The sequence below is a fragment of the Phacochoerus africanus genome, chromosome 2 (assembly GCF_016906955.1).
Source record: "Phacochoerus africanus isolate WHEZ1 chromosome 2, ROS_Pafr_v1, whole genome shotgun sequence".
NCBI lineage: Eukaryota > Metazoa > Chordata > Mammalia > Artiodactyla > Suidae > Phacochoerus > Phacochoerus africanus.
In genome coordinates, this window is record NC_062545.1 from 104,625,217 (window position 1) to 104,649,889 (window position 24,673).

General features: G+C 37.3%; 1 protein-coding gene across 1 annotated transcript in view; it reads left to right on the top strand.

Moving 5' to 3' along the window:
• The window catches only part of DCC (DCC netrin 1 receptor), a 1,209,032-nt gene that overhangs the window by 699,220 nt on the left and 485,139 nt on the right, over positions 1-24,673 (top strand). Inside the window, exons 6-7 of the mRNA XM_047769428.1 lie at positions 14,161-14,315; positions 16,939-17,059. Of these exons, the coding sequence (XP_047625384.1) occupies positions 14,161-14,315; positions 16,939-17,059 (276 nt within the window). The remainder of the gene's footprint in view (positions 1-14,160; positions 14,316-16,938; positions 17,060-24,673) is intronic.

Here is a 24,673-nt window from a genome sequence, read left to right on the forward strand (position 1 = left end):
CATTTTTCCATTGGGTTGTTGGCTTTTTTGCTGTTGAGTTGTATAAGCTGCTTGTATATTCTAGAGATGAAGCCCTTGTCAGTTACATCATTTGATACTATTTTCTCCCATTCTGTAAGTTGTCTTTTTGTTTTCTTTTTGGATTCCTTTGCTGTGCAAAATCTTGTCAGTTTGATTAGGTTCCATTGGTTTATTTTTGCTCTTATTTCTGTTGCCTTGGGAGGCTGATCTGAGAAAATGTTCATAAGCTTGATGTCAGAGAATGTTCTGTCTATGTTCTCTTCCAGGAGTTTGATGGTGTCTTGTCTTATATTCAAGTCATTAAGCCATTTTGAGTTTATTTTGGTGCATGGTATGAGGGTGTGTTCTAATGTCATTGATTTGCATGCAGCTGTCCAGTACATGCTGAAAAGACTGTCTTTTTCCCACTTTATGTTCTTGCCTCCTTTGTCAAAGATTAATTGACCATTGGTGTCAGGGTTTATTTCTGGGTTCTCAATTCTGTTCCATTGGTCTGTCTGTCTGTTTTGGTACCAGTACCACACTGTCTTGATGACTGTGGCTTTGTAATATTGCCTGAAGTCTTGTAGAGTTATGCCTCCTGCTTGGTTTTTGTTCTTCAGAATTCTTTTGGTAATTCTGTGTCTTTTATGATTCCATATAAATTTTTGGATTGTTTGTTCTAGTGCTGCAAAAAATGTCATGGGTAATTTGACAGGGATTGCTTTGGGTAGTAAAGCCATTTTTACAATATTAATTTTTCCAACCCAGGAGCATGGAATATCTTTCCATTTCTTTACATCTTCTTTAATTTCCCTGATTAATGTTTTATAGTTCTCAGCATATAAGTCCTTTATCCCCTTGGTCAGGTGTATTCTAAGGTATTTGACTTTTTGAGGTGCAATATTAAAAGGCATTATATTTTTGTATTCCTTTTCTAATATTTCATTGTTAGTATACAGAAATGTGACTGATTTCTGAATGTTAATCTTATATCCTGCTACTTTGCTGAATTGTTGATCATTTCAAGTAGTTTTGGGTTGAGTCCTTAGGGTTTTCTATGCATAGAATCATGTTATCTGCATACAGTGACAGTTTTACCTCTTCTCTTCCTATTTGGATGCCTTTTATTTCTTTTGTTTGTCTGATTGCTGTGGTTAGAACTTCCAGTACTATGTTGAATAATCGTGGTGAGAGTGGACATCCTTGTCTTGTTGCAGATTTTAGTGGGAAGGCTTTCAGCTTTTCTCCCTTGAGTATTATATTGGCTGTGGGTTTGCCATATGTGGCTTTAATTATGTTAAGGTATGTTCCCTCTATACCCACTTTGGTAAGAGTTTTTATCATGAATGGATGTTGGACTTTGTCAAATGCTTTTTTTTTTCATCTATTGAGATGAAAATATGGTTTTTGACTTTTCTTTTCTTAATGTGATATATAATGTTGTTTGATTCGCATATGTTGAACCATCCTTGTGCACCTGGGATGAATCCCACCTGATCGTGGTGTATGATCTTTTTTATATGTTGTTAGATTTGGATGGCTAAAATTTTGTTGAAAATTTTCAAGTCTGTGTTCATCAGAGATTTTGGCCTATAGTTTTCTTTTTTAGTGGTATTTTTGTCTGGTTTTGGAATTAGAGTCATGGTGGTGTCATAGAATGTCTGTGGGAGTGTTCCTTCTTCTTCAACCTTTTGAACAAGTTTAAGGAGAATGGGTATAAGTTCCTCTTTGTATGTTTGGTAAATACACCTGTGAAGCCATCTAGTCTTGGACTTTTATTAGTAAGGAGTAAGGAGTGTTTTTATGACACACTCAATTTCATTTCTAGTGATCGGTCTGTTCAGTTGATTTATTTCTTCTTGATTCAGTTTTGGCAGGCTGTAAGTCTCTAGAAAGTTGTCCGTTTCTTCCAGGTTATCAAATTTGTTGGCATACAATTGTTCATAGTATTTTCATGGTTTTTTGTATTTCTTTAGTATCCGTTGTGACTTCTCCTTTTTCATTTCTTTTTTTTTTTGTCTCTTTCTAGGGCCGCATCCGTGGCACACGGAGGTTCCCAGACTAGGGGTAGAATCTGCTCTGTAGCCACCAGCCTACACCAGAGCCACAGCCACAGCAACGCAGGATCCAGGCTGCATCTGCGGCCTACACAACAGCTCATGGCAACACTGGATCCTTAACCCAATGAGCAAGGCCAGGGATCGAACCTGCAACCTCATGGTTCCTAGTCAGACTCATTAACCACTGTGCCATGACAGGAACTCCTCTTTCATTTCTAATTGTTTTTTGGGGGGTTTTCTCTCCTCTTCTTGGTGAATCTAGCCAGAGGTTTGTCAATTTTGTTTACCTTTTCCAAGAACTAGCTCTTGGTTTTATTGATTTTTTCAGTTGCTTTTTAAATCTCTATTTTATTGACTTCCTCTTTAATCTTTATGATTTCCTTCCTTCTGCTGACTTTAGGTTTTGTTTGTTCTTTTTCTAATTCATGTAGCTGTTGGGTTAACTCGTTGGTTTGAGATTTTTCTTCTTTTTTTGAGGAAGGACTATATTGCTATGAATTTCCCTCTGAGCACTGCTTTTGCATCATCCCATAGATTTTGAGTGGATGTGTCTTCATTATCATTTGTCTCGAGGTACTTTTTAATTTCCTTCTTGATTTCCTCATTGACCCATTGGTTTTTTTAGGAGCATGTTGTTTAGTCTCCATGTAGTAAGTTTTTTCTCATTTCTTTTCCTGTGGTTGATTTCTAGTTTCATGCCATTGTGGTCAGAGAAAATACCTGAAATAATTTCTATATTCTTAAATTTGTTGAGGTTAGCTTCATGCCCTAATATGTGATCAATTCTTGAGAATGTTCCGTGTGCACTTGAGAAGAATATTTATTCTGATTTTTTTGGATGTAATGTCCTGAAAATGTCAATTACGTCTAACTTTTCTATTGTGTCCTTTAGGATCTCTGTTGCCTTATTGAATTTTCTGTCTAGAGGATCTGTCCACTGATGTGAGCAGGGTGTTAAATTCTCCTACTATGATTGTATTACCATTGATCTCTCCTTTTATGTCTGTTAGTATTTGTTGTATATATCTGGGTGCTCCTATATTAGGGGTATATATATTGACAATTGTAATATCCTCTTCTTGAATGGATCCTTTAACCATTAAATGATGTGCTTCCTTGTCTTTCTTCATGGCCTTCATTTTAAAGTATATTTTGTCTGATATGAGTATTGCAACTCCTACTTTCCTGTCTTGCCCATTGGCATGAAATACCTTTTCCCATCTCCTCACTTTCAATCTATATGTGTCCTTTGTTCTAAGGTGAGTTTCTTATAGGCAGCAGATTGAAGGTTTTTACTTTTTTATCCAATCTGCCACTCTGTGTCTTTTGATTGGAGCATTTAGTCCATTGACATTTAAGGTGATTATTGATAGATATGTATTTATTGCTATTTTAAACCTTGTTTTCCAGTTGATTCTATGTTTCTCTTTTTTTTATTTTCTTTTTTGGGCTGAATGGTTTCCATTTATTTTATGCTTATATAGTTTTCTATTCAGTTTTTGTGAATAAAATATTTGGTTTTGATTTGTGGTTGCCCTGTTTTTTTAATCATGTTAAGCCCTTCCTATATCTGCTTGCTTTTGCCTGATAGTTATTTAGGCTCAGACACATCATTAAAATAAAAAAAAGGAATCCGTACTTTCTTACTTTCCTATCCCACATTGAATGATTTTGATGTCTTTTTTTTTTTTTTTAACATCTTCATGTTTAGATCTGTATGCTGGCTTATTTAAGTAATTGCTTTCCAATTGTGGTTTCCTCCATCCTAATTCTTCTTTTTCTCTTTTTTCTCCCTCTTTTTTTTTTCTAACTTAGAGAAGCCCTTTCGGTATTTCTTTTAGAATGGGTTTAGTTTTTCTGTACTCCTTAAGCTTTTGTTTGTTGGAGAAATTCTTTATTTCCCCTTCTAATTTAAATGATATTATTGTTGGATAGAGTATTCTAGGTTGAATTTTTTTTTCCTTTCAGCACTTTAAATATATCTTGCCACTCCCTTCTGGCCTGTAATGTTTCTGTAGAGAAATAAGCTGATAGCCTTATGGGGGTTCCCTTGTAATTAATGCTTTGCTTGTCTCTTGCTGCCTTTAGAATCCTCTCTTTATCATTAACTTTTGCCATTTTTATTATAATATCTCTTGGTGTGGGCCTGTTTGGATTCATCTTGTTTGGGGCCCTCTATGCTTCCTGTATCTTGATATCAATTTCCTTTAGATTTAGAAAGTTTTCAGCCATAATTTCTTCAAATATATTTTCAATCCCCTTTTCTTTGTCTTCTCCTTCTGGAATTCCTATTGTGTGTAGCTTGGTCCACTTTATATTATCCCATAGGTCTCTTGTATTGCTTTCATGTTTTTTCATTTGGTTTTCTGTCTGCTGTCCCATTTGGGTTATTCTCATTATTCTGTCTTCTACATCACTAATTCATTCCTCTGCATTATTCATTCTGTTCTTTATTGCCTTAAGCTCAGTTTGTATCTCTGCAAATGAATTTTCTAGTTTTTCTTGGCTCCTCCTTATATTTTCTAGTTCCTTTCTAAAGGAATCTGCATTATTCTTCATATACTCTCTTAATTCCTTCAGTGTTTTCAGTACCTCGCTTTTGAACTCAGTGTCTGTCACACTGCAGAGGTCTGTTTCATTGTTGTCTGCTTTAGGTGAATTCTCCTGTTCCTTTAACTGGGAATGGTTTCTGTGCTTCTTCATCTTGCTTGTGTTTTTCTTTTTCTGTGAGTTTGGGGAAGCCAAACTGTAGTCTTCTAAGGCTACTTCTTTGTAAGAATACCCCTTTGTATTTTTGTGGGGGTTACTCTTTATTTTTGGTGTGGGAGTTTGACTATTTGCTGTCTCTTTCTTCGGTGTGAGCAGGGTGTTGTCCCCAGGATGTTCAGTTTGTTTTCAGGGAGAAGGAGGCAATGGGTAGGGCCAGCAGTCAGTGCCTGTTTGTTGGGCTCTCAATAGCAGCAAAGACCTGCAGGAAAGTGGCACAGACTACTCCTAGTCACAGGGCCCTGGGAAGTGATAATAAGCTCTAGGCAGATCCCCAGAGTGACCAAAGCATTTGGCAGTATCAAAAGCAGGGTGCATGAGTTCCCAGGGGAGTGAGAGCAACAACAGCTTGTGTTTGATTGCAGTGCCCTCCTCTGAGGTGATTGGAACTGCAGGTGATGCCTGTTCAGGGACCCCTATTGGGAGCAGGCCATGACCATGTCTAGAGTCAGTGATAACTGTGGTGGTTTGCCCCCGCCACCTGTAGACCATGCATGAAGCAATCCATTTCACTTAGCCCACATATGAGGTGTTGTAAAGTGTGCTCCTACTTGCAGGATCCTATGAAGTGACAGATATTAGGCATCTGGGTCTGCCTGGAATGTTTCGCAGTGGCAACATCAGGGCAGGTGTGTTCCCTGGGGGTGCAAGAGTAAGTAGTGTTCGGTCACAGTGCCCTCTTTTGTGGTGCCCTTTAGGTGAATGGGGCTGCAAGTGATACTTGTTCAGATATCTCCAATGGCAGTGGGCCACGCCCACCTCTGGAATCAGAGATAACTGTGGCAGTTTGCTCCTACCTCCTGCAGACCACACAAGAAATACCCTGTCCCACTTAGCCCTGCAGGAGGTACTGCACCAGTTGCTCCTAGTTGTAGGGGCTTGGGAAGGGACAGTGACCAAGTGCTTGGGGGTCATCCAGAGCATTTGGCAGTGGCAGCTGCAGGATTGTGTGTGTTCCCAGGGGAGTGAGAGCAACAGCTTGGTTGCATGCCCTCTTTTTTTCTTTTTTGTTAACCCCTGAGTAGCCTTATTCTTAAATGTCATTCCTCTTCTAGCTTTTCCATAGTTATAACCTATTTGCAGCCAGAAAGTGGCAAAGCCAAAGAACTGGCCTACAAAGACTAAATCATACCCACATGATTATTTATTGTTCATCTAATAAATATTTATTAACATCCATCCCATGTTTGGCCTTGCGGACAGAAAGAGATGTAAGGCAGTGACTGTCCTTAAGTTAACAGCTTAGAGCATTCACATCCAGATTGAAGCAACCATGGGGTGAATTATATTTTCACCTGCTTTTCTGTCAAGTAGTATTCAGTAATGTTATATTTAGTTTTGATTGAGAAAAAATATGTAGGTAAATATACTACTTGGGCTTACACATATGTCAGGGGAAAAGATAATGCACATTCTGGCAGCTTTTAAGAGGACCTAATCCTCCCCCTCTCTCTCTGGAACATGAACCACTTTTTTGAATAGAAAATGCTAAGAATAAATCCATAGCTTGAAACTCCTTTTTTCAGATAGGCAATGGGAGCCCTAGTCAACATTAGTATTTAGAAAAAAAAAAAAAAAAAAAAAAAAAAACAACACTTGTGCTTTTGTTTCCAATGCAGAATACTTTCTAGCCACTTAAGGTCGAACTCAGCTTAGGAGTTCCCATTGTGGCACAGTGGTTAACGAATCCAACCAGGAACCATGAGGTTGTGGGTTTGATCCCTGGCCTTGCTCAGTGGGCTAAGGATCTGGCATTGCCATGAGCTGTGGTGTAGGTCACAGACATGGCTTGGATGCCGAGTTGCTGTGGCTCTGGCGTAGGCCAGCGGCAACAGCTCCGATTAGACCCCTGGTCTGGGAACCTCCATATGCTGTAGGAGCAGCCCTAGAAAAGGCAAAAAGACAAAAAACAAACAAAAAAACAAACAAACAAACAAAAACTCAGCTTACCCCAACCTCAATTTTTTTTTAAGAGACTACAGACAGTTATATGTGAGGGATAACTTAGAGAATGAAATGCAATCTTAATACCTAGTCCTACGGGTGAGGACAGATACATAGATAGGAAAGAGCAAACTAGAGAGAAATATTCAGCAGATTTCAAGTCACTTACTACAGAAGAAAAGGCCTGGAGAAAATATTGGAATGGGCAGAGATACACCACTCAGCCTCTTGTTAAATCAAGAAAGAGGATTATGCATTTAAAGATGAAGATAGCTAAAAGAAAGTTACTCTGTCAACAGAAGTTGGTACAGAAAGAATTGAAACTATGGGATGAAAGAACATTTTCTAATCTATAAATTGAATGTCCATTATAAACATTATTCCATAAAACTAGGATTTTGTTGAAGAACATTGAATATGGAAGCCTAAGTTTATAGAGTATTCCCCCACTGTGAAATGTTATTGCTAAACCTTCATTCAACACCAGATGGCTTCCTTTGTAGTCATCTAAATGTGATTACATATCAAACTATGGCTCCTTAAGGTAAAATCATCTATTGGTGCAGTTGTGAGACTGCACTTCAAAGAACTCATTTATTTTGAGTATAGAAAAACACGAGTTGGCAGCAAACATATTTTAGATATTTGGTATGGTAGGAATCTTCAGGTATTTGCAATCAAGAGAAGACTAAGGAGTTTATGTCTGTAGATCAACAGAAAATTAACTCCAAAAGGCCTGGAGCAATAGAAGCACTCTGTTTCAGGGAAGCTACCTAGCTTTCTACTGTTCCCAGGGTGAAAATGTAGCCCCTCTAGGATCATGGTAATTTCTATTTTCCTCCTAATAAAATCTCGCCAATCTGTTTCTTCCCCCTGATTCTTGTTTATCATTCACCAGTGATTTACGATGCCTTTTGTTAATTTAAAACACATGCTTTGCTTTGAAAATTCATTCTTGCAGTTTCCAAGAGCTGTGGTAAATCTTTATGATGTATGGAATCTTTTCAATATCAGGGTGATACAGAGAGCATTAATTATGTGTACTAGAGCCATATTTTAGAATTGACCTACATTTATTTTGTACCTAAATAACTGGAAAAAAATAGATAAATACCTTATCTAAAAGTAAAAAAAGGGAGTTCCCATTGTGGCTCAGTGGGCTAAGCCAATTAGTATCCATGAGGATGTGGGTTCAATCCCTTGCTTCACTCAGTGGGTTAAGCATCCGGTGTTGTCGTGAGCCATGGTGTAGGTTGAAGACATGGCTCGGATCCTGTGTTGGTGTTGCTGTGGCTGTGGTGTAGGCAGGCAGCTGCAGCTCTGATTAGACCCCTCGCCTGGGAACTTAAAAAAGCGAGAAAGAGAAAATCCAAATCTAAAGAAGTTTAGGGAGTAATCTAGCACATTACCATAAATAAACTTGTGAGCATATTTTAAGTAAACTAAAACCCTTAGTATTATTTAGAATGTTGATGATGAGTTTGTTTGAGATTGAAATTATGGAAGACATTTTATTTGCAGAATTCAAATGATATGTCATAACATAGAAACTTACTTAAAAGATAATTTAATTTAGAGAAAACTTTTACTTAAGATTAATTTACATCTCTAATGATTGCAGTATAGAGGGGTCTCTTATCTGTCAGTCATTTCTAAACATCATAGCACTTTCAAGAACAGAATTATATTTTTTCCATATTTCTGTTAGCGTTACTATTCCTTCTTCCCTCAGCTCCAAGTTATAATAATTCTCTCTGTATGTACTATAAATACTTAAGAAGATCCTGAGATACCACCATCTGATGAAAATGTAGGTAATTTATTTCTGGTCATGAATTTTATTTTATCTAAGGAAGGAAAGTATAACAAAATCAATATCTTTCCTGAAATTGCTATAGCTTTGTGTGTGTATGTTAAGCAATTTTCTGAAATGGACTAAAACTATGCGAATGAAATGATTTGATAAACTCAAAAATTCATGGTGCTTCGTTTTTATTAGTCATTAAGAAATTGCTGCCCACCAAATAGTTTAAAGTAGTGAATGATTACTTCCACGAGAATGCAAGGGAAGGAGGACTGTATTAATATTCTAGGGGGATTAAGAGAAAAAGCATAAGCTTCAGGCCTCACCTTCTGTTTTATTAGGCAATAACAATGTATATGAAAGATATCTAACAATAATAAGTGGTATAGAAATTAAGCCACTTCTAGAAACAGGAAAACCCACTCTCAGCTTCATGAAAGGCAAGCTTTCATGGAAGAGAGAATGTTTTAGTTTCATATTAAAGACTGCACAAGGAGATATATGGAATGATTGGCCAAAGGGGACCTGCTGTATAGCATAGAGAACTCTACTGAGTATACTGTGATAATCTATGTGGGAAAAAAATCTAAGAATTGATAAGTGTATATGTATGACTGGGTCACTTTGTTGTACAGTAGAAATTATCACAACTTTGTAAAATTAACTATACTTCAATAAAACTTAAAAAATAAAGAATACATATAAATTGTATTATCTGAGGAATGTAGTTCCAGGCAGGGATTTTTTTTTTTTTTGTCTTTTCTAGGGCCACACCCACGGTATATGGATGTTCCCAGGCTAGGGGTCTAATCAGAGCTGTAGCCACCGGCCTACACCAGAGCCATAGCAATGTGGGATCTGAGCTATGTCCAGCAATGCTGGATCCTTAACCTACTGAGCAAGGCCAGGGATCGAACCTGCAACCTCATGGTTCCGAGTCGGATTTGTTAACCACTGAGCCACAACAGAAACGCAAAGGTAGGGATTTATGATTAAAAAAAATGCTATGAAACATGTACACAGATGCTGCTAAGTCATATTCACTCATTAGTCCGTTTCTATTTGTGTGAAGAATCTATTACTCCAGACCAGTGAAAAGTGTAATGTGGTTATACCTAGGTCCTAAATTTTAAGACCCAATCCTGAAATGGGATGAAAACATCTTAGTCTGCTCATCACAGTAAAAACATAATGAGATCAAATAAAAAGAGACAAATTGGGTAAACTCCATTTGTCTACTCTCTAAGACAGCATACTGATCAAAATTTCATTAAGCACTGCATTGAATTTGTGTTAGCGTTCATGTTAGGCTTTAAAAAGTGATGGTAAGGCAACTGTTTAAAATACCTTAAGTCAGTTAAAATGTATGGCAAAGCATATCTAAACAGATAGAAAGTTTTACAAGGAAAAAAACATTTTTTTTTGAGAAGTGAATTCACAAAAGCTAGGTAGGAGAGGCACACTCCAAGATGAAATGGAAAACAGTTAAGGATGATAAAATTGAATGAACAAAGACTTGAGATTAGAAAAGGCTAGGTTGATGGTTAAATTGAGACATAGTGTATATAAAGGATACGTAGATGTTCAGTTCAGGAAAGTAGGTATCAGTGTGTTCATGTGTTATTTAAAAGCAAGGTTGAAAAGGTGTTACCTAATTTCTAATCCAACACAGGTCTGTATCTTTATACCTTTTCAAGATCCTCCCCCAAGTCCTATAAGTATTTTATTTTTTGTTCGAACAGAGAAAAGCTTTAAGAATATTTCTGAATATTATCCAAAATAATAAATACACAGTCTTTTCTCCAGTGGTGCTATCTCATTTTTTGCTCATTATTTTTTCTCACATCATGCGTGGACATTTACTTTTCCAGGACAATAAAATAACATTATTTTGTAAGTACATCATCCAATCTCTTCCTCATCATCTTATACCAATACTATCACAGTGAAGGGTGATCATGTCCATTTTTTTGTTTGAATTCTTTTTTAGTATCAATAGCAAATCATTACTGAGCATGTGCTAAGAATGAGCTACTGTATTAGGCACCATGATATGAAGAGAAATCATTAGCCCTTGTCCTTACCACATGGTCTACTGATGACTGGAAATGCAGCCCAGGATGGATAGTATATGTTCAAAAAACATGGGATTTCGACTCTTTTTTTTTTTTTTCAAAACTGAATGAATTTTATGACATTTATAGTTGTACAGTGATCATCACACGGACCTGTTTTTGACATGTGCTTTGCTTCTTGATGCTTCAGCTTCCCATCTGAGTGAAAGAGGCTATTTTTTTCATCCCCATTCACTATCTGGTATATTGTGAATGTGGGAGAACCTGATATAGAAGTGAAAATAGGAAGACAGCCAGGGAAGATTAAATACCCACTGTAATGCTGAGAGACTGGGGATCATGAGAGAATTACAGATTATAGATTATGACTCATGTATATATTTGGATGCAGAAAAACATTGCTGAGACATTCTTGGTATTCACCAGCTTACTATTATAACTACATGCTTAAATCAAATGATTACTACCTTACTTAATCAGAAGTTATTCTTACCATTGACCCTTGAGGAGTACAGATTTGAACAGTGTGGGTCCACTTATACATGGGTTTCTTTCATTAAACACATACAACTGCACTACATGATCTGAGGATGTGGAACTGTGGATGAGGACACCCGACTGTAAAATTACATGAGGATTTACGGAGGCTTGGTGTCCCTAACCCCCATGTTGTTCCAGGGTCATCAACAATAACAGAAGGTTTTGAGGATTTGCTCTCTGATCAGCTTTAATGGATTTAATTCCTTTGAGAAGTAATAAACAGGATGATGATTCCTCCTCCTCAAGTTAAGGAAACAAATGGATGAATCTACATGATACTATTAGAAAACAGCCATCACTTGCATTCAATAGTTTGAAGAAATTTTGCTATATGAAGCACACTCATTTGGAAATTGAGAATACAAAAAGATACAGCAAACTGGAGGATGAGGAAAAAAAATCAGTAAGAGGATATGCATACACACACAGAGACACAGCTGTTTATTTATATACTTATGTACATGGTTACATATATCCTGTGCAGTATCTAGGAGGTGATGCACTCTGATGTGTTTTTCTATTTATAAGCACAATTGTGAACTGTCATTTCCAAATATTAATTGTTCTTTGTTAGCCTCAATTCTTGTATCCAAATTTTAGACAAGGACAGCTAAAGCACTTGTAGTGAGTGGAGGACTGGGATTAAACCAGAATAATCTGGCTCCATTGTTTGGCCTCTTGAAATTGCTCTTTGTTTTTCTTCAATTTAGATTTGATAGCCTTTCCTCTTCCTTTTTGTTCCTTCTATACTCTTAATCCTTCCTCTTCTACTTCTCCCTCTCTCTCTCCTCCCCCACATATATGTGTGTGTGTGTAAATATGTATGTATATATACATATATACTTATACGTATGTATGCTATATACATATATACAAGTTTAGCCTTAACTCCTTAAATTACTTTTAAGATCCACTGATGGAAGTCACCCAAATTTTGAAAATTTTGATGTAGGCACAGATGATTCCAGGAATTCCAATGAAAGTGAACCCTAGAGCTAAGTAGACTCAGGCCTTTTTCATGGCACCAGGAAAGAAGGACTTAAAGGGAGAGGAGTAGACAATGTGATATTATTTTTCAGTTGCTCTAATTGCTTAATTTCTATTATCTCTGAGGCTTTGGGAAAATTTTTGAGTTATCATCCCATCAGAATTTTCCAGTGGCAAAATAATTTTCCATCAGAATTTGGCATTGGAATTTTCCTATTACAAAATAGTTCAGAATGTAGGCAGCAGATTCACCCTCTCTGGGTCTAAAACCCACAAGGCATGTGGTTTGGAAAAGTAAACACCTCAGCCTCTTCATTTTTGAAATGAGAATGATAGAGCCTGCTCCCTCCCAATAGCTATGGTGCCAATGATAAATAGCATAGACTAGTACCTTGTTCAGTCAGCTCTCAATAAATCTTGGCTATCAGCTGATAAATAAATACTTGATCAAAATCTGTAATAAAAGTGAAAACAGAATCCAAAAGAGACAATTAATGTATCTGCTCAGAGGTACTCAAAAAATATTTCTGATGTTGGTTCATTCTCAGTAAATTCGGTGAAAGAATAAAGTGTCTCACTCTAATATTAGTCTAAATTATAAATAATTAGCTCTGTATACAATGGTGATTCATTCTCTATAGGAAAGATTCCAGACACAATTTTTTTTTCACATCTTTGGTTTGTGAATATTAACGCATCCCAGCTGAATATTAATGCATGCCAATTTGCCCTTGTGTAAGATGAAAGACTTTAAAAGTTGTTTAGTACTAAAGGTCCAAGTGTTTAGTTAAAAACTAGGAAACTAAGACAAGAAAGTAGTGAGTGAAGGATTGATTGATTGATTGACTGATTTGACTTCCAAGATCATTCAATAGGACAACTAAGACTTGAGTCATAGTTGTTTTCCACTGGCTCTCTCGTTATCTGGAAGGCAGTGACCATCAAAGATTTCAAATACACTTTGGCTTCAGGGGAAAGTATTGTCATAGCAGTTGGAAGGAGCAAAGTGTGGTGGTTACTCAAGGAAGCAAACTTATCACTCCTTCCTCATTGAGCATACAATGACAACACAGTCTATCTTTAAAAAGGTCTACTAAAAATGCATATTTATTCCCAAAGTGAAAAGGAGATCAAGGCTGCTCCTTCATTGTGAATTTAACCTGGATCTCAGACAATATAAATATTCAAGTCTGACATCATTTCAAGATTGCCCAGGGGGAAGAAGATGACATCACTTTTTAAAATTTTCCTCTCCTGGGCAGCGTTTTGAGGGACCAAGTGTGAGACATTTGCCAGCAAAGGTGTATTATCTTACATTTGTAATTTCCTTTCAATTGCAAATTTCTATCATTGAGTAACTAGTATTATGGTAATTAATACATTAAATTACTATATCATATATTGTGCTGAGAAAACAGTAATACAATATAGTGATGCATTCCAATAGGTGATTATTAGGACAATAGGAATGTGCCAGAGTAAAGATGATAGTAATTTTTAGTGCCCTATCACCGTAGCCAGTTTCAGCAGAAATGAGTCCATCACATTAACTAAATCTTAATGAAACTCTAGAATTACATGGCACTAAACTTTCATGTCGTATACTTCAGGTTGTCTCAGTCACATCAGCTTCCTTTTATTTGCTTTATCAGCATAGTTTCCATAGCTTCCTTTCCATTATTCTTTATGTAGGTCAACTGGATACAAAAACTTGGGTATTCAGAATGTTTATTATATGCAATTATCTTTACAAGTTTTTTTTTTCTTTAATTTCTTTGTGGCAAAACACCATCAATACAACTGTTCCACTGCATTTGGGCAGTGGGGTGCATCGTGTCCTCCAGCAGTTTCTGTAAAGTAAGGGTTTAAGGGGAATGATTTGAATTGCAAACATTTTCAATATTTGTTTCTAACTCAAAGAAGACTTCAGCATGCAAGTCCACATCCCCACCCACTCACTTTTTTTTTTCTGTCTTTACAGTTCCGCCATGGTTTTTAAATCACCCTTCCAACCTCTATGCCTATGAAAGCATGGATATTGAGTTTGAATGTGCGGTCTCTGGGAAGCCTGTGCCCACTGTGAATTGGATGAAGAATGGAGATGTGGTCATTCCTAGTGATTATTTTCAGATAGTGGTAATTATCTTTTTTTTTTTTTTGTATTAGCTTTACAATTCCGTTCGTTGTCTTGCTATGTTCTCAGCTGCTTTTCTTTTCTGGGAACAAGGTTCCCATTGGGAATTTTTATGATGTGTGAACATGGTTCTAATAAAGCAAATGACTTTTTAGATGTAGAATTTTTTAGCTATAAATGGGTAATCAAAGAGTCTAGCCACCCCCCCCTTTTTTTTTACAGACGAGGTTTTAAACAAACAAAATGTAGAGGGCCTTGGACAAATAGTTTCTAAATATTCTCATTGGTGGTGCTTTGGAGAATAGAATACAGAATCTAGTTGGAGACTATATGAAGCCAAGAATCTCTTACGTCTTTAACTTTTGCTCATTATCATCAAATTTCAGTAAGATGTGCTGCTTCTGATTAGGGTGGTCTTATTTGATAATGTAGATGGCCATTCTTTGCTCCTTTGCTGCTCTCCCAGGTAGGACCCGCAGATCCTACATGAGTAGTGGAAAAGGGCAGTAGTGATGGTAGCAGTGATGATGGTGGTGGCAGTGATGGAGAAGTCATGGGGACCCAGAGCTCACATTGCTTTGTAATTTAAAATGTTGGAAAGAAAATTGAAGCAAACAACAGCAGTTCTGTTAGTTCCTATAAGGTTTGATGTACACTCTGTCCCTGTCCTGGAGTGGATCATGGGATAATGGTATTACATTCCCTGAGTTGTTGTCCTGGTACAGAGTGAGTGATCAATACCTGTCATTATTATTATTGTTTTTGCTGCTACCAGCAGAATGCTTTGCTAATTTAAAAATACTCTATGTTGTACAGCAGAAATTGATACAATACTGTACATTAACCATAATTTAATAAAAAAGACAAAAAAAAGAAAATATTCCATGAACACTCTCCTTTTGGTGTAGGCCATCAATAGAGTTTCTGAATTCAAGTGTATGAATATATGAGAAATATCAAAAGCACTTTTTAAATATCAAAGGACTTTGCAAACTAAAGAAGGAGGCTTTCGGTCCACCTCTCTTATGTTTGAATGCAGGCATGACCTTGTCAAAGAAAAGTAGTCTTCCAAGCAGAATGAGATAAGAGTGTAAGTGCCCTATGGAATTCAGACACAAACTCTCCCCATGGCTTTACATTGCCTCTTGCTGGTGGGTCCCTCTTCCATAATCAGTCAACTTTTGCAAACTTTCATACTCTCTTTATCCATGCATTTTATCATATTATAAGGGCTCTTAACAAATACATCCATAAGGAATATCTTTATCATGTTTATCACCACTTACCATTTTTCACCTTCAGCAGCATGTGTTTAATTGGTTGGGAATAGAGTAAGAAAAGGAAAACATTTTAACTTTTGAATGCCACATCAATCCTTTAGTTCCTTTAAGTGCAATGCTATTTCCCCTTTCACTGAATTAAAAATGACCTGCCATGGAGCAACTGAAAACTATTGTATACACCTAAAATATATGCTACTTGCATATAGAGGAAATTGTTGAGTGCCCTTAAGGACACATGATAAAATGCAACATTTATTTTTTTCCTACAGTTTGAATAATTGTTCCCCCAGCACGACTCATTATAGCCAACCTATTTAAATGGTTCCTTTTTTTAAGATGAAAAGAAAATGTATGGTATGAGCCTTTTTCACATTAAATTTTGCTTAAAAATATTTCCCCAATAGCCCCACATACCTGAGAGTCACGGTTGGTCACGCATGCAACATTTAGCACAACAAGTAACTTATGAGAACTGTTAATTAGAAGTTACTCAGCTTTATCTAAGAATTTTATATCAGCTGCGAATTGACTACAAGACACTAAAAACAATTAAGAATTCCCCATGAGGTAATATTTATCTCTTAATGACTGCAGGGGAAGTGATTTAACACATCTCACTTACTCAACTAATTTTTATACTCTTGAAGATAAAACCAAGTTAGTGTAATTAAATGCTGTTTCAGATCATTTTATCATTCATCCTTGGGAAAGATGGTGGCTCAATTTATATAAAACATGAGCTAACGTTTCATTTAATTTATGGATTACAGAAGGTGAAACATTTCAGCCGTATAACCAAAACAATGTGGGTATAAATTATCCACCATATCCTCCTCCATATCCCTGAAAGGGCACACAATTTTAAAAGGATTTTCAGACTTTTTTCTCTTCAGTAAACACTTCCAGAAAATATCCAACCTAGATTTCTTGTCCTTTAGAAGTTGCAAAGATCAGTATATTTTGTTTCCTTTTACTTTTTCTTTTCCCTCTCCAGCAGCTGCTGAACCTATTTCCTTCAATGCAAGGAAAAGAATAAGGTTCCTTTTGATGCTAATAACTTCTATTTCTTCCAAACCGAATAAAAGGGTTTTCTGTTTACTGCTCATTTAGATATTGCAGAACTAGGTTAAATTGATGCACAGGCTTCAGCAGAGTTTTGGGAACCTGTGACATTTCCCAGGTGACATAGGCTATACTGTCAGGCTGAGAACCCTCTTGGTGTCCCTTCTGGTTTCTTCTGCAAAGTTTTATTCTAATTTGTGTTCATTGTGTCACTTGAAGGGTTTTTTGTTTGTTTGTTTTGCCTTTTCCAAATATTTTACCTACATTTTCATCTCCCTAGGGAGGAAGCAACCTACGAATCCTGGGGGTGGTGAAGTCGGACGAAGGCTTTTATCAGTGTGTAGCTGAAAACGAGGCTGGAAATGCTCAGACCAGTGCACAACTCATTGTCCCTAAGCCTGGTAAGAGGAGGCAAACTTTGTTCTGGGTCCTGTAGTTATAGTTCTGCCTGCTTCATCTGGAAATATGTTTTGTTTCCCCTATCCTCCAAGTCAGTTTGAAATTATTTAGTTATTTAGTTAATCAAGGTGCACGTTTGTGTATCAATGGTATATTTGAGCTAGGACATTATATCTGTTTTTATCTCTATCAATATGTATCTCCATTCAGCGAGATACAGTCATTACGAACAATAGGTGCCTCTGGTTGTCAAGACAACAACTACTAAATCACTGCCTCTTCTCTCTTTTGTGGCCTGGCTTTCTTTTCAGTGTTTCATATGGATATAAAATCTATATATGGAACTTGCACATATGTGTATGTAATAGATAAGCATTTATGTGTATGCATGCACATGGCTGTTTATAGATTGATAGTCTTTTTTCTTTTCTTTTCTCTCTCTTTTTTTTTTTTTTTTTTTTTGCTATTTAAAGCTGCACTTGTGCCATATGGAGTTCCCAGGCTAGGGGGAGAATTGGAACTACAGCTGCTGGCCTACACCACAGCTTCCGGCAAAACCAGATCTTTAACCCACTAAGGAATGCCAGGGATCAACCTGCATCCTCATGGATACTAGTTGGATTCATAACCCTCTGAGCCACAACAGGAACTTCTCTATACTGTTAAATCAATGGAAGTTGGCAAGAAAATCACAGAAATAATCACTTGAAAATAAAAATCTCTCTCTTTTATAAAAACATATTTTGATAAATTCTTTTTTTCTGTAATTGAAAAAAATGTTTTATTTTGTTCTGTAGTCTTTTAGGGATTTAATATTGTGGTATATTCAAAACTTGCATGTCTTCATTAAACATGTCATGCAATATCCTCACAATAACGCAATTTCTACCAAACAAAAAACTAAACTCCCAAAAAACTAATTGGTCAGCTGCTTTGAAATGTGGTTACACTAAAGGTCAAAAGCACCTATTTTACTTAAAAGTATATCTACTTTTTTTAAAAGTATCTATGTAAAACATTTGTTTACATAGATCCAAATACTTTAAAACATTAATACCTCCTTTTATATATACAGTGTGTTAATTTCAGCTTTTTTGACCAGTTTCCTTCCTCTCAAATCAATCTTGTCTTAAATGTTCCCTGAAGTGAGTTTAATAGAAAGCAGCCATTTCTCTATAGCTTTAGAAGCATATGATACATAGTCTTTCTTTGGCTTCTTTCACTTAAAATGTGCCTATTAAGGCCTTATATTTTGTGCATTTCTAACCAGTTATCCTAAGACTCTCATAATAATGCTCACGATGGTGACTTCTACATTTTTTTCTTGATTAAAACCAAGCAAAATAAGTAACCATAGAACAATAGTCCCAAAGGAGTAAAGGAATGAAAGAATCTATCTAGGAATTGAAAGGGACAATTAACTTGTTCAAGATCACCGATCTTTCTGAAGGACTGTTACCATTCCTTTAATGTGTCTTACGTGTTGCTGTAACTTCATTTGTGTGTCTAATTACTTTCTCTTCTGCTGAAACAGTAATGGATAAGTAAGAGAAAAGGAACCTCTGAAATCAAGGTCCCTAATGTGAGCCACGGTTTAAAAACTCCATCTACATCATTAGCAACGACAATGTGGCAACATTTATACTAATGCCAGCTGCCCCACACATCACAGAACAAGAGAATTATAGTTAACATTGATTTTCAGCTGAGGCCGTAAAGCTGAGGAAAGTGCAAGATTAAGTAGTCCCATATTGCTAAAGAGAAGTAGGGGGCACATTCTCCTGGGACTTGTTGGCAAGTGCCAAACAGGGCCAGTTATCATTCCCTGTAACTGCCGTTAGGGATGGAGGATTCTTTGAAGTGTTGACATTCATAGGATTAGACGTGACCCCATGGTATTTTCTTTCCCTTACAAGTCAAGTTGTAGAAACACCCAGAATACCCCTTGAACAGTGTGTGTCTATCTGTGTGTGTTTATGTTTTATGGGTGAATGTTTACAAAAATGGAAAATGGGCAACTTATCATGAGTGAAAGCTGTCTGGAGTTGCCCACAATCCCAGGGGCAGGAAGGGGAAGGCAACTGTGGGATGAAGCTCTATTTCTACCTTTGGGAAGAACAGCTTGTGAGTTGAACTTTAAGAAAGCAGGGTTGCAGACCTCCTGAAAGGACCCTGACCAAGAGGGTCTTGGCTGCTGAGGTTGCAGCATCCAAAATACACTTGAAGGGGGCTGCCTGGAGTGGAACTGAGCTGGGAGCTGGTGCAGAAAGCCAACCAGACCCTGCTGCACCTGCTTCAGGAAGGGGTCCAGGAACAGTGCCCCTGGGGGTCATGGGGAGGGCCTCTAAAGATCCCACTGAGCTCCACAAAAAAGAGGTATATGGATGCTTTCCGTGACAGTGGACTCGTGAGAGTGAAAGCTGAGAAAAATAGCTTTTGTCTCTTTGCTCCAAATTCATCCTCTCCTTCTACACTTGCAATGCCCTAGGCAGAGGGGGGGAGAATATAAGCCCAAGACAATAAAAACAAAACAAAACAAAACAGGTAACAAGACATTCCCACCGCTCTTCCCCATTTAACCTATTAACATTAGGTTAATGTCTTGATTTAGATCTCACTGGTATATTTTGCTGTTGTTGTTGTTGTGTTTTTTAATACCTGAAAATAAGTTTGTTTGTTTGTTTTTCTCTTTTCAGTGTCATACCCACAGCATATGGAAGTTCCTAGGCTAGGGGTAGAATTGGAGCTGTAGCTGCCAGCCTAGGACATAACCATGGCAATGCAAGATCTGAGCTGCCTCTGTGACCTGCGCTGCAGCTGTGACAATGCTGGATTCCTTAGCCCACTGAGTGAGGCCAGGGATTGAACCCACATCCTCACAGACACTGTGTTGGGTCCTTAACCTACTGAGCCACAGTGGGAAGCCTGAAAATAAGGCTTAAAGGCCTTAATAATAGCTTAAAATATTTTAAGATGCCCTTAGGACCTAAGGATTGACCCCAGTTACTATCTGGGGTTAGAAAGAAATCCAAAAGAGTGTGCTTGAAAGTGGACAACAGGAGAAAGGAAAACTGTTTTTCCTTAATATTCCAGTAGTTCAGTTCATTCAATAAAGTAATTATAGGCATTCAACCTCACTTACACCAGGAGGCTCTGATTTCAACAAGTAGCTCTTTATTAACAGTATCTTGATTCTATTCAGGCCCTGATTCCTTTCAGTCTACGTGACCATGCAAGAGCAAAGCTCCCCTCGGCAGAAATATCATTTACCTCCTGGCTAGGGCAAGCCTTGGAGAAAATCTTGAAAATTCATTATTTTCTCATCTAGATGTTAAAATGTTGTCAGTGGATTCTACCCTCTTGGCCAGTAGTGTTTATTGTCTCTGGCATTGGATTAGAAAGCAAGTACAAGAAAATAAAGACAAAAATCCAAAAGCGTGACAGAACACCATTGTGACTGTCTTACATCCCCTTCCTTGTAAATGATGGATTGCTTCTTCCTGGCTATTTAATCAGGTCTTCAAATAATTCCTCCCCAAATCCATAGAGACACGGTGGAGGCCGCGTGCACAGATGGTGAAGAGCCAGCTGTAAATATAAACTCAGCAATGAGGCTGACCATGGCAGGAAGAACAGAGCCCTCTCTGTTTAAGATCCAACAATAAATGGTCACCGTATATTTTCCAGTGCATCGTGGGCCTGCGTGGCCCAGCTGTTCAGCTTTGGCCTGTTCACATGCTTACAGCTCATAGTTTCTCTTGGCAACCATAACAATCTGCTTCTCACTGAAGCGCACACAATGACCTGTTCCAGGCAGTGCCCATTGTCATTGGATATTTACATAAGCCTAATGAAGTTTCAACCTAGTCTTTTATATACAGTTAGCACTTCCCTCTTCAGCAATTAGTGACTTAGGAAATAAACATCTTCTATGAAATTAAATTGAGTTAATGACTTGTTTTTCTCTCCAGAAAATAAGTTTTGGAAAAATATTGAAATGTGGGCACTGGAACATCTCAAATAGATACGTGGTTTCCTCTAGATAAAGATCAAGTGATCAATGGCATTTAAAAGAAATAATTGTGCTAGAGGAAGTGCTATCAGTAATGACATACATCTCACACTGTTATACCATACACAGAGTTCCAGCCCACTGATCATCTCTCTGTGTACCTAATGTAAACATGAACACACATCCACCTACACACTCAGACGATGGATGTTTAAGAGAACTTTGCATAGGCATCAAAAAATGCTTAGCCATGGGAGTTCCCTGGTGGCAGAGCAGGTTAAGTTCTGGCACTGTCCTAGCTGTGGTGTGGGTTTGATACCTGGCCTGGGAACTTCTACATTCCATGGTGGTGAAAGCAAATTAAAATATTTTAGCTTAGCTAATGTATATCACATCTATCATCTATTCATCTCTACTAAGGCCTAAAGAAATATTTTATTGTTGTTATTTGTTTTAGTTTTATTTGTTTATTGTTTGGTGAAGGGCATTAGTTAAGAAGAAGTCCTCTTTCCAAATGGAGATTAACTGTAGCTCAGTCTACTATTCAGTGAATAGCCCAGTCAAAAAGTGTCAAGAATCAGGAGTTCCTGCTGTGGCTCAGTGGATTAAGAATCTGACTGCAGCTCTCGGGTCACTCGGGAGTTGTGGGGTGATTCCCAGGCCCTCACAGTGGCTTAAGGATCCAGAGTTGCCCAGCTATGGCTTGGATTTGATCATGCTTGGCTTCAATCCTTGGCCCAGAAACTTCCATATTCTGTGGGTGCAGGCATTAAAAAGAAAAGTGCAATGAATGAATGTGTTGGATTTCCCATCATGGTGCAGTGGAAACGAATCCAACTAGTATCCATAAGGATGTGGGTTCAATCCCTGGCCTTGCTCAGTGGGTTGGGGATCCATGCCATGTTGCTGTGGCTGTTGTGTAGGCTGGCAGCTGTAGCTCCAGTTTGACCCTGGTCTGGGAATTTCATGTGCCTCAGGTATGGCCCTAAAAAAAAACAGAAAAAAAAAATAAGAATCAATGTGTTAATTATCATAAGAATAAGATGTTTCAATGGCCAGATTTTCAGACAGGTCAGCAATACCTTAGGATCTTGTTGGCATAGCAGACGCTGATGAATTAGTTACCCTTGAGTCATTAGCCAGTAAACTGGAGTGTGGGTAGGTAATAACTAAGATTATTTGGTGGCAAGGAGGAAAAGTAAGCATGTTTTTTGGTACGGGACCAGGGTTTGGGGGGTGGGTGTATGGGGAGCATAGAGACCAAAGAAGGAGCAAGGATAAGGTACATGTAAGTTATCAGTTACCTCTGAGTCAGTGATTCTGGTTCTGGCAGCTAAGGTAGTATTACATTTCCTGGCAATGGTCTATTGTCAAGGTAACTAGAAATACCTAACTGTTTGGCAGAGAAGATGAGGGCAAAGGAACTGGGAATGCAGCTGTAATCAGAGCATATGCAACCTGGAATATTTTAAATGTAATGGCAAAAATATGTGATGATAGAATAAGGTTGCTAGGGGGAGAAGTAATGTATTCTTCATATTCTATTATGCACACACACAAAAAAAGGCAAATGAATACGCAAATTCACAAATGAACACATGCTATTATAAATATTTCCTAAATGTAGATTTACTGGGTCAATGTCTAAATCATACCTTCCACAGAAGAAATCAGTGTGGGGTATGGGTCTCATGTTATGATTGAGTATTTGCTAATGCTGGTTTTGTGTTTTTCCTTCAACATTAGTAACAAATTAGAGTCCCTCACTATGGGAAGGGAAATATAGTAGTTAAGCATTTGGGAAAATGTGAGTTATTATCAATTCTTTGTCCTCCACTGGATTACAAATGAGTTATTATCAATTCTTTGTCCTCCACTGGATTACAAATGATGTTACTGATTACAAATGATGTAGAATTTTAAACATTGGATTAAGACCGTAATCATATGTTAGCAAAAGTAAGGTCTGGTCATGAACACCAAAGCATAAAATCAGAAGACCTTTGTTCTGCTTTTGTGACTTGTTGCCTGTCAATATGAGAAGAGTACCTTCAAATCCAAATGTACAAGAGAAATATTTGGGTGCATACTCATAATTGTATATTAGCTGCAACTAAGTAAAGTGCTTCTTAGTAAATGTGGACACATACAGTAACTTCAGTGGGATTGTGTAAAGCAATGAAAACTTGTACAATTAGTCTCAACGCTTCAAGATCTGTTGGAATTTAATTTGTGTAATAGAACATAAACAACTTTGTAAAAGAGAATGTAACTAGTGCTAAAGTGATGTATTTTTAATTTTGATATTAGTCACCAATGGTCAATTAGGTTGAATTTTTGTCTCTAAATATGAGAAGAGTTCCTCTCATTTAAATGCTCAGTAGTATTTCGTGTGGGATCAAATTACTCCAGGAGTTCTATAAATAATTTAGAAGAGCCAGTTCCATGTGCTAGACTAATATATTGGTGGACCCAAACTGGAAAATGAGGCATTAGACAGTTTCCCTCACACAAACTGGGATGCTCATTAAAACTACAAACCTCTTTTGAGTTCCATCATTGAGTCTAAATGAATACAAGTGCAACTTAATATTTTTGAAACTTATTTCCAGTGATTATTATAGTGATTATAGCTCATAAGCTTTCCAAAAACATTTTCCCTCATAAGCCTTAGTAATTAACTGGAGCTATTAGGATACAGAAACAATTTTTTTTTTCATGGAGATTATTATATATGGCTATGAATTCATTTAATCTACTGAAAAAATTATTTCACTTGCTAAGGTAAAGATAAAAACAAGAGGAAGGTAGTGTCTGCTCTTGTATTTTCTACATCAAAGTCTTCTTTCCCTTGGAGAAATGTGGACATCAAACTAGCAGTTTCCCTGAAGGCGTCCATTGATAGCCTAAATTTGACATGAATCAATCATTTGATCTCTTACCATGTAATATTCACCTACTCTATGAGATGTGGAGACATTCCATCTCTCCATCCTTCTCTAGCTTATCTATAGAGACTTAAAATATATTGGAGTCTTGAATATTTTTTTGAAGAGAAACTTCGACGATTTTGCCTAACCTTTCTAAGTCTCCATTTCCTCAGCTTTAAAATACGGTAGATAATTGTCTCAAAGATTTAGTGCAATGAATGTATGTAAAAGGGATTTTTGGGCTGTAAATTGATGCACAAATGTTATTATAAAGTCTTCCATCTGATTGTTTAGTCTCAAGAAAAATACCAGACATTTATTGGGATAGATACAGTGATAGCTATTTTCTTGCATGTTTTTCCATCCTCCAAGGACAGTATTAACAAACAAATGTTTCAGGGTCAGTGGCCATTTGAAGTTGAGGTTTTTTAGCCCAGTGGACAAGGTTAAGGGAAGAGGCCTATTTCAAAATGCCTGTCGGTAGTAGGGTTTGCAGTAGGATTTACGGAATCAGTTTAATGACTTGCTCATTCCAGTTTTATGTTGGCAGAGGTTTCTCAGCAAATAAAGGCTTGTCATTCACTTTGTTCTTCCTTCACTATGTGTTTCAAGTTAGAAGCTGGCTCAGTGCTAATCAAGTGGACATGGCTGTGTGGCAGAATTTGAAATTAGAA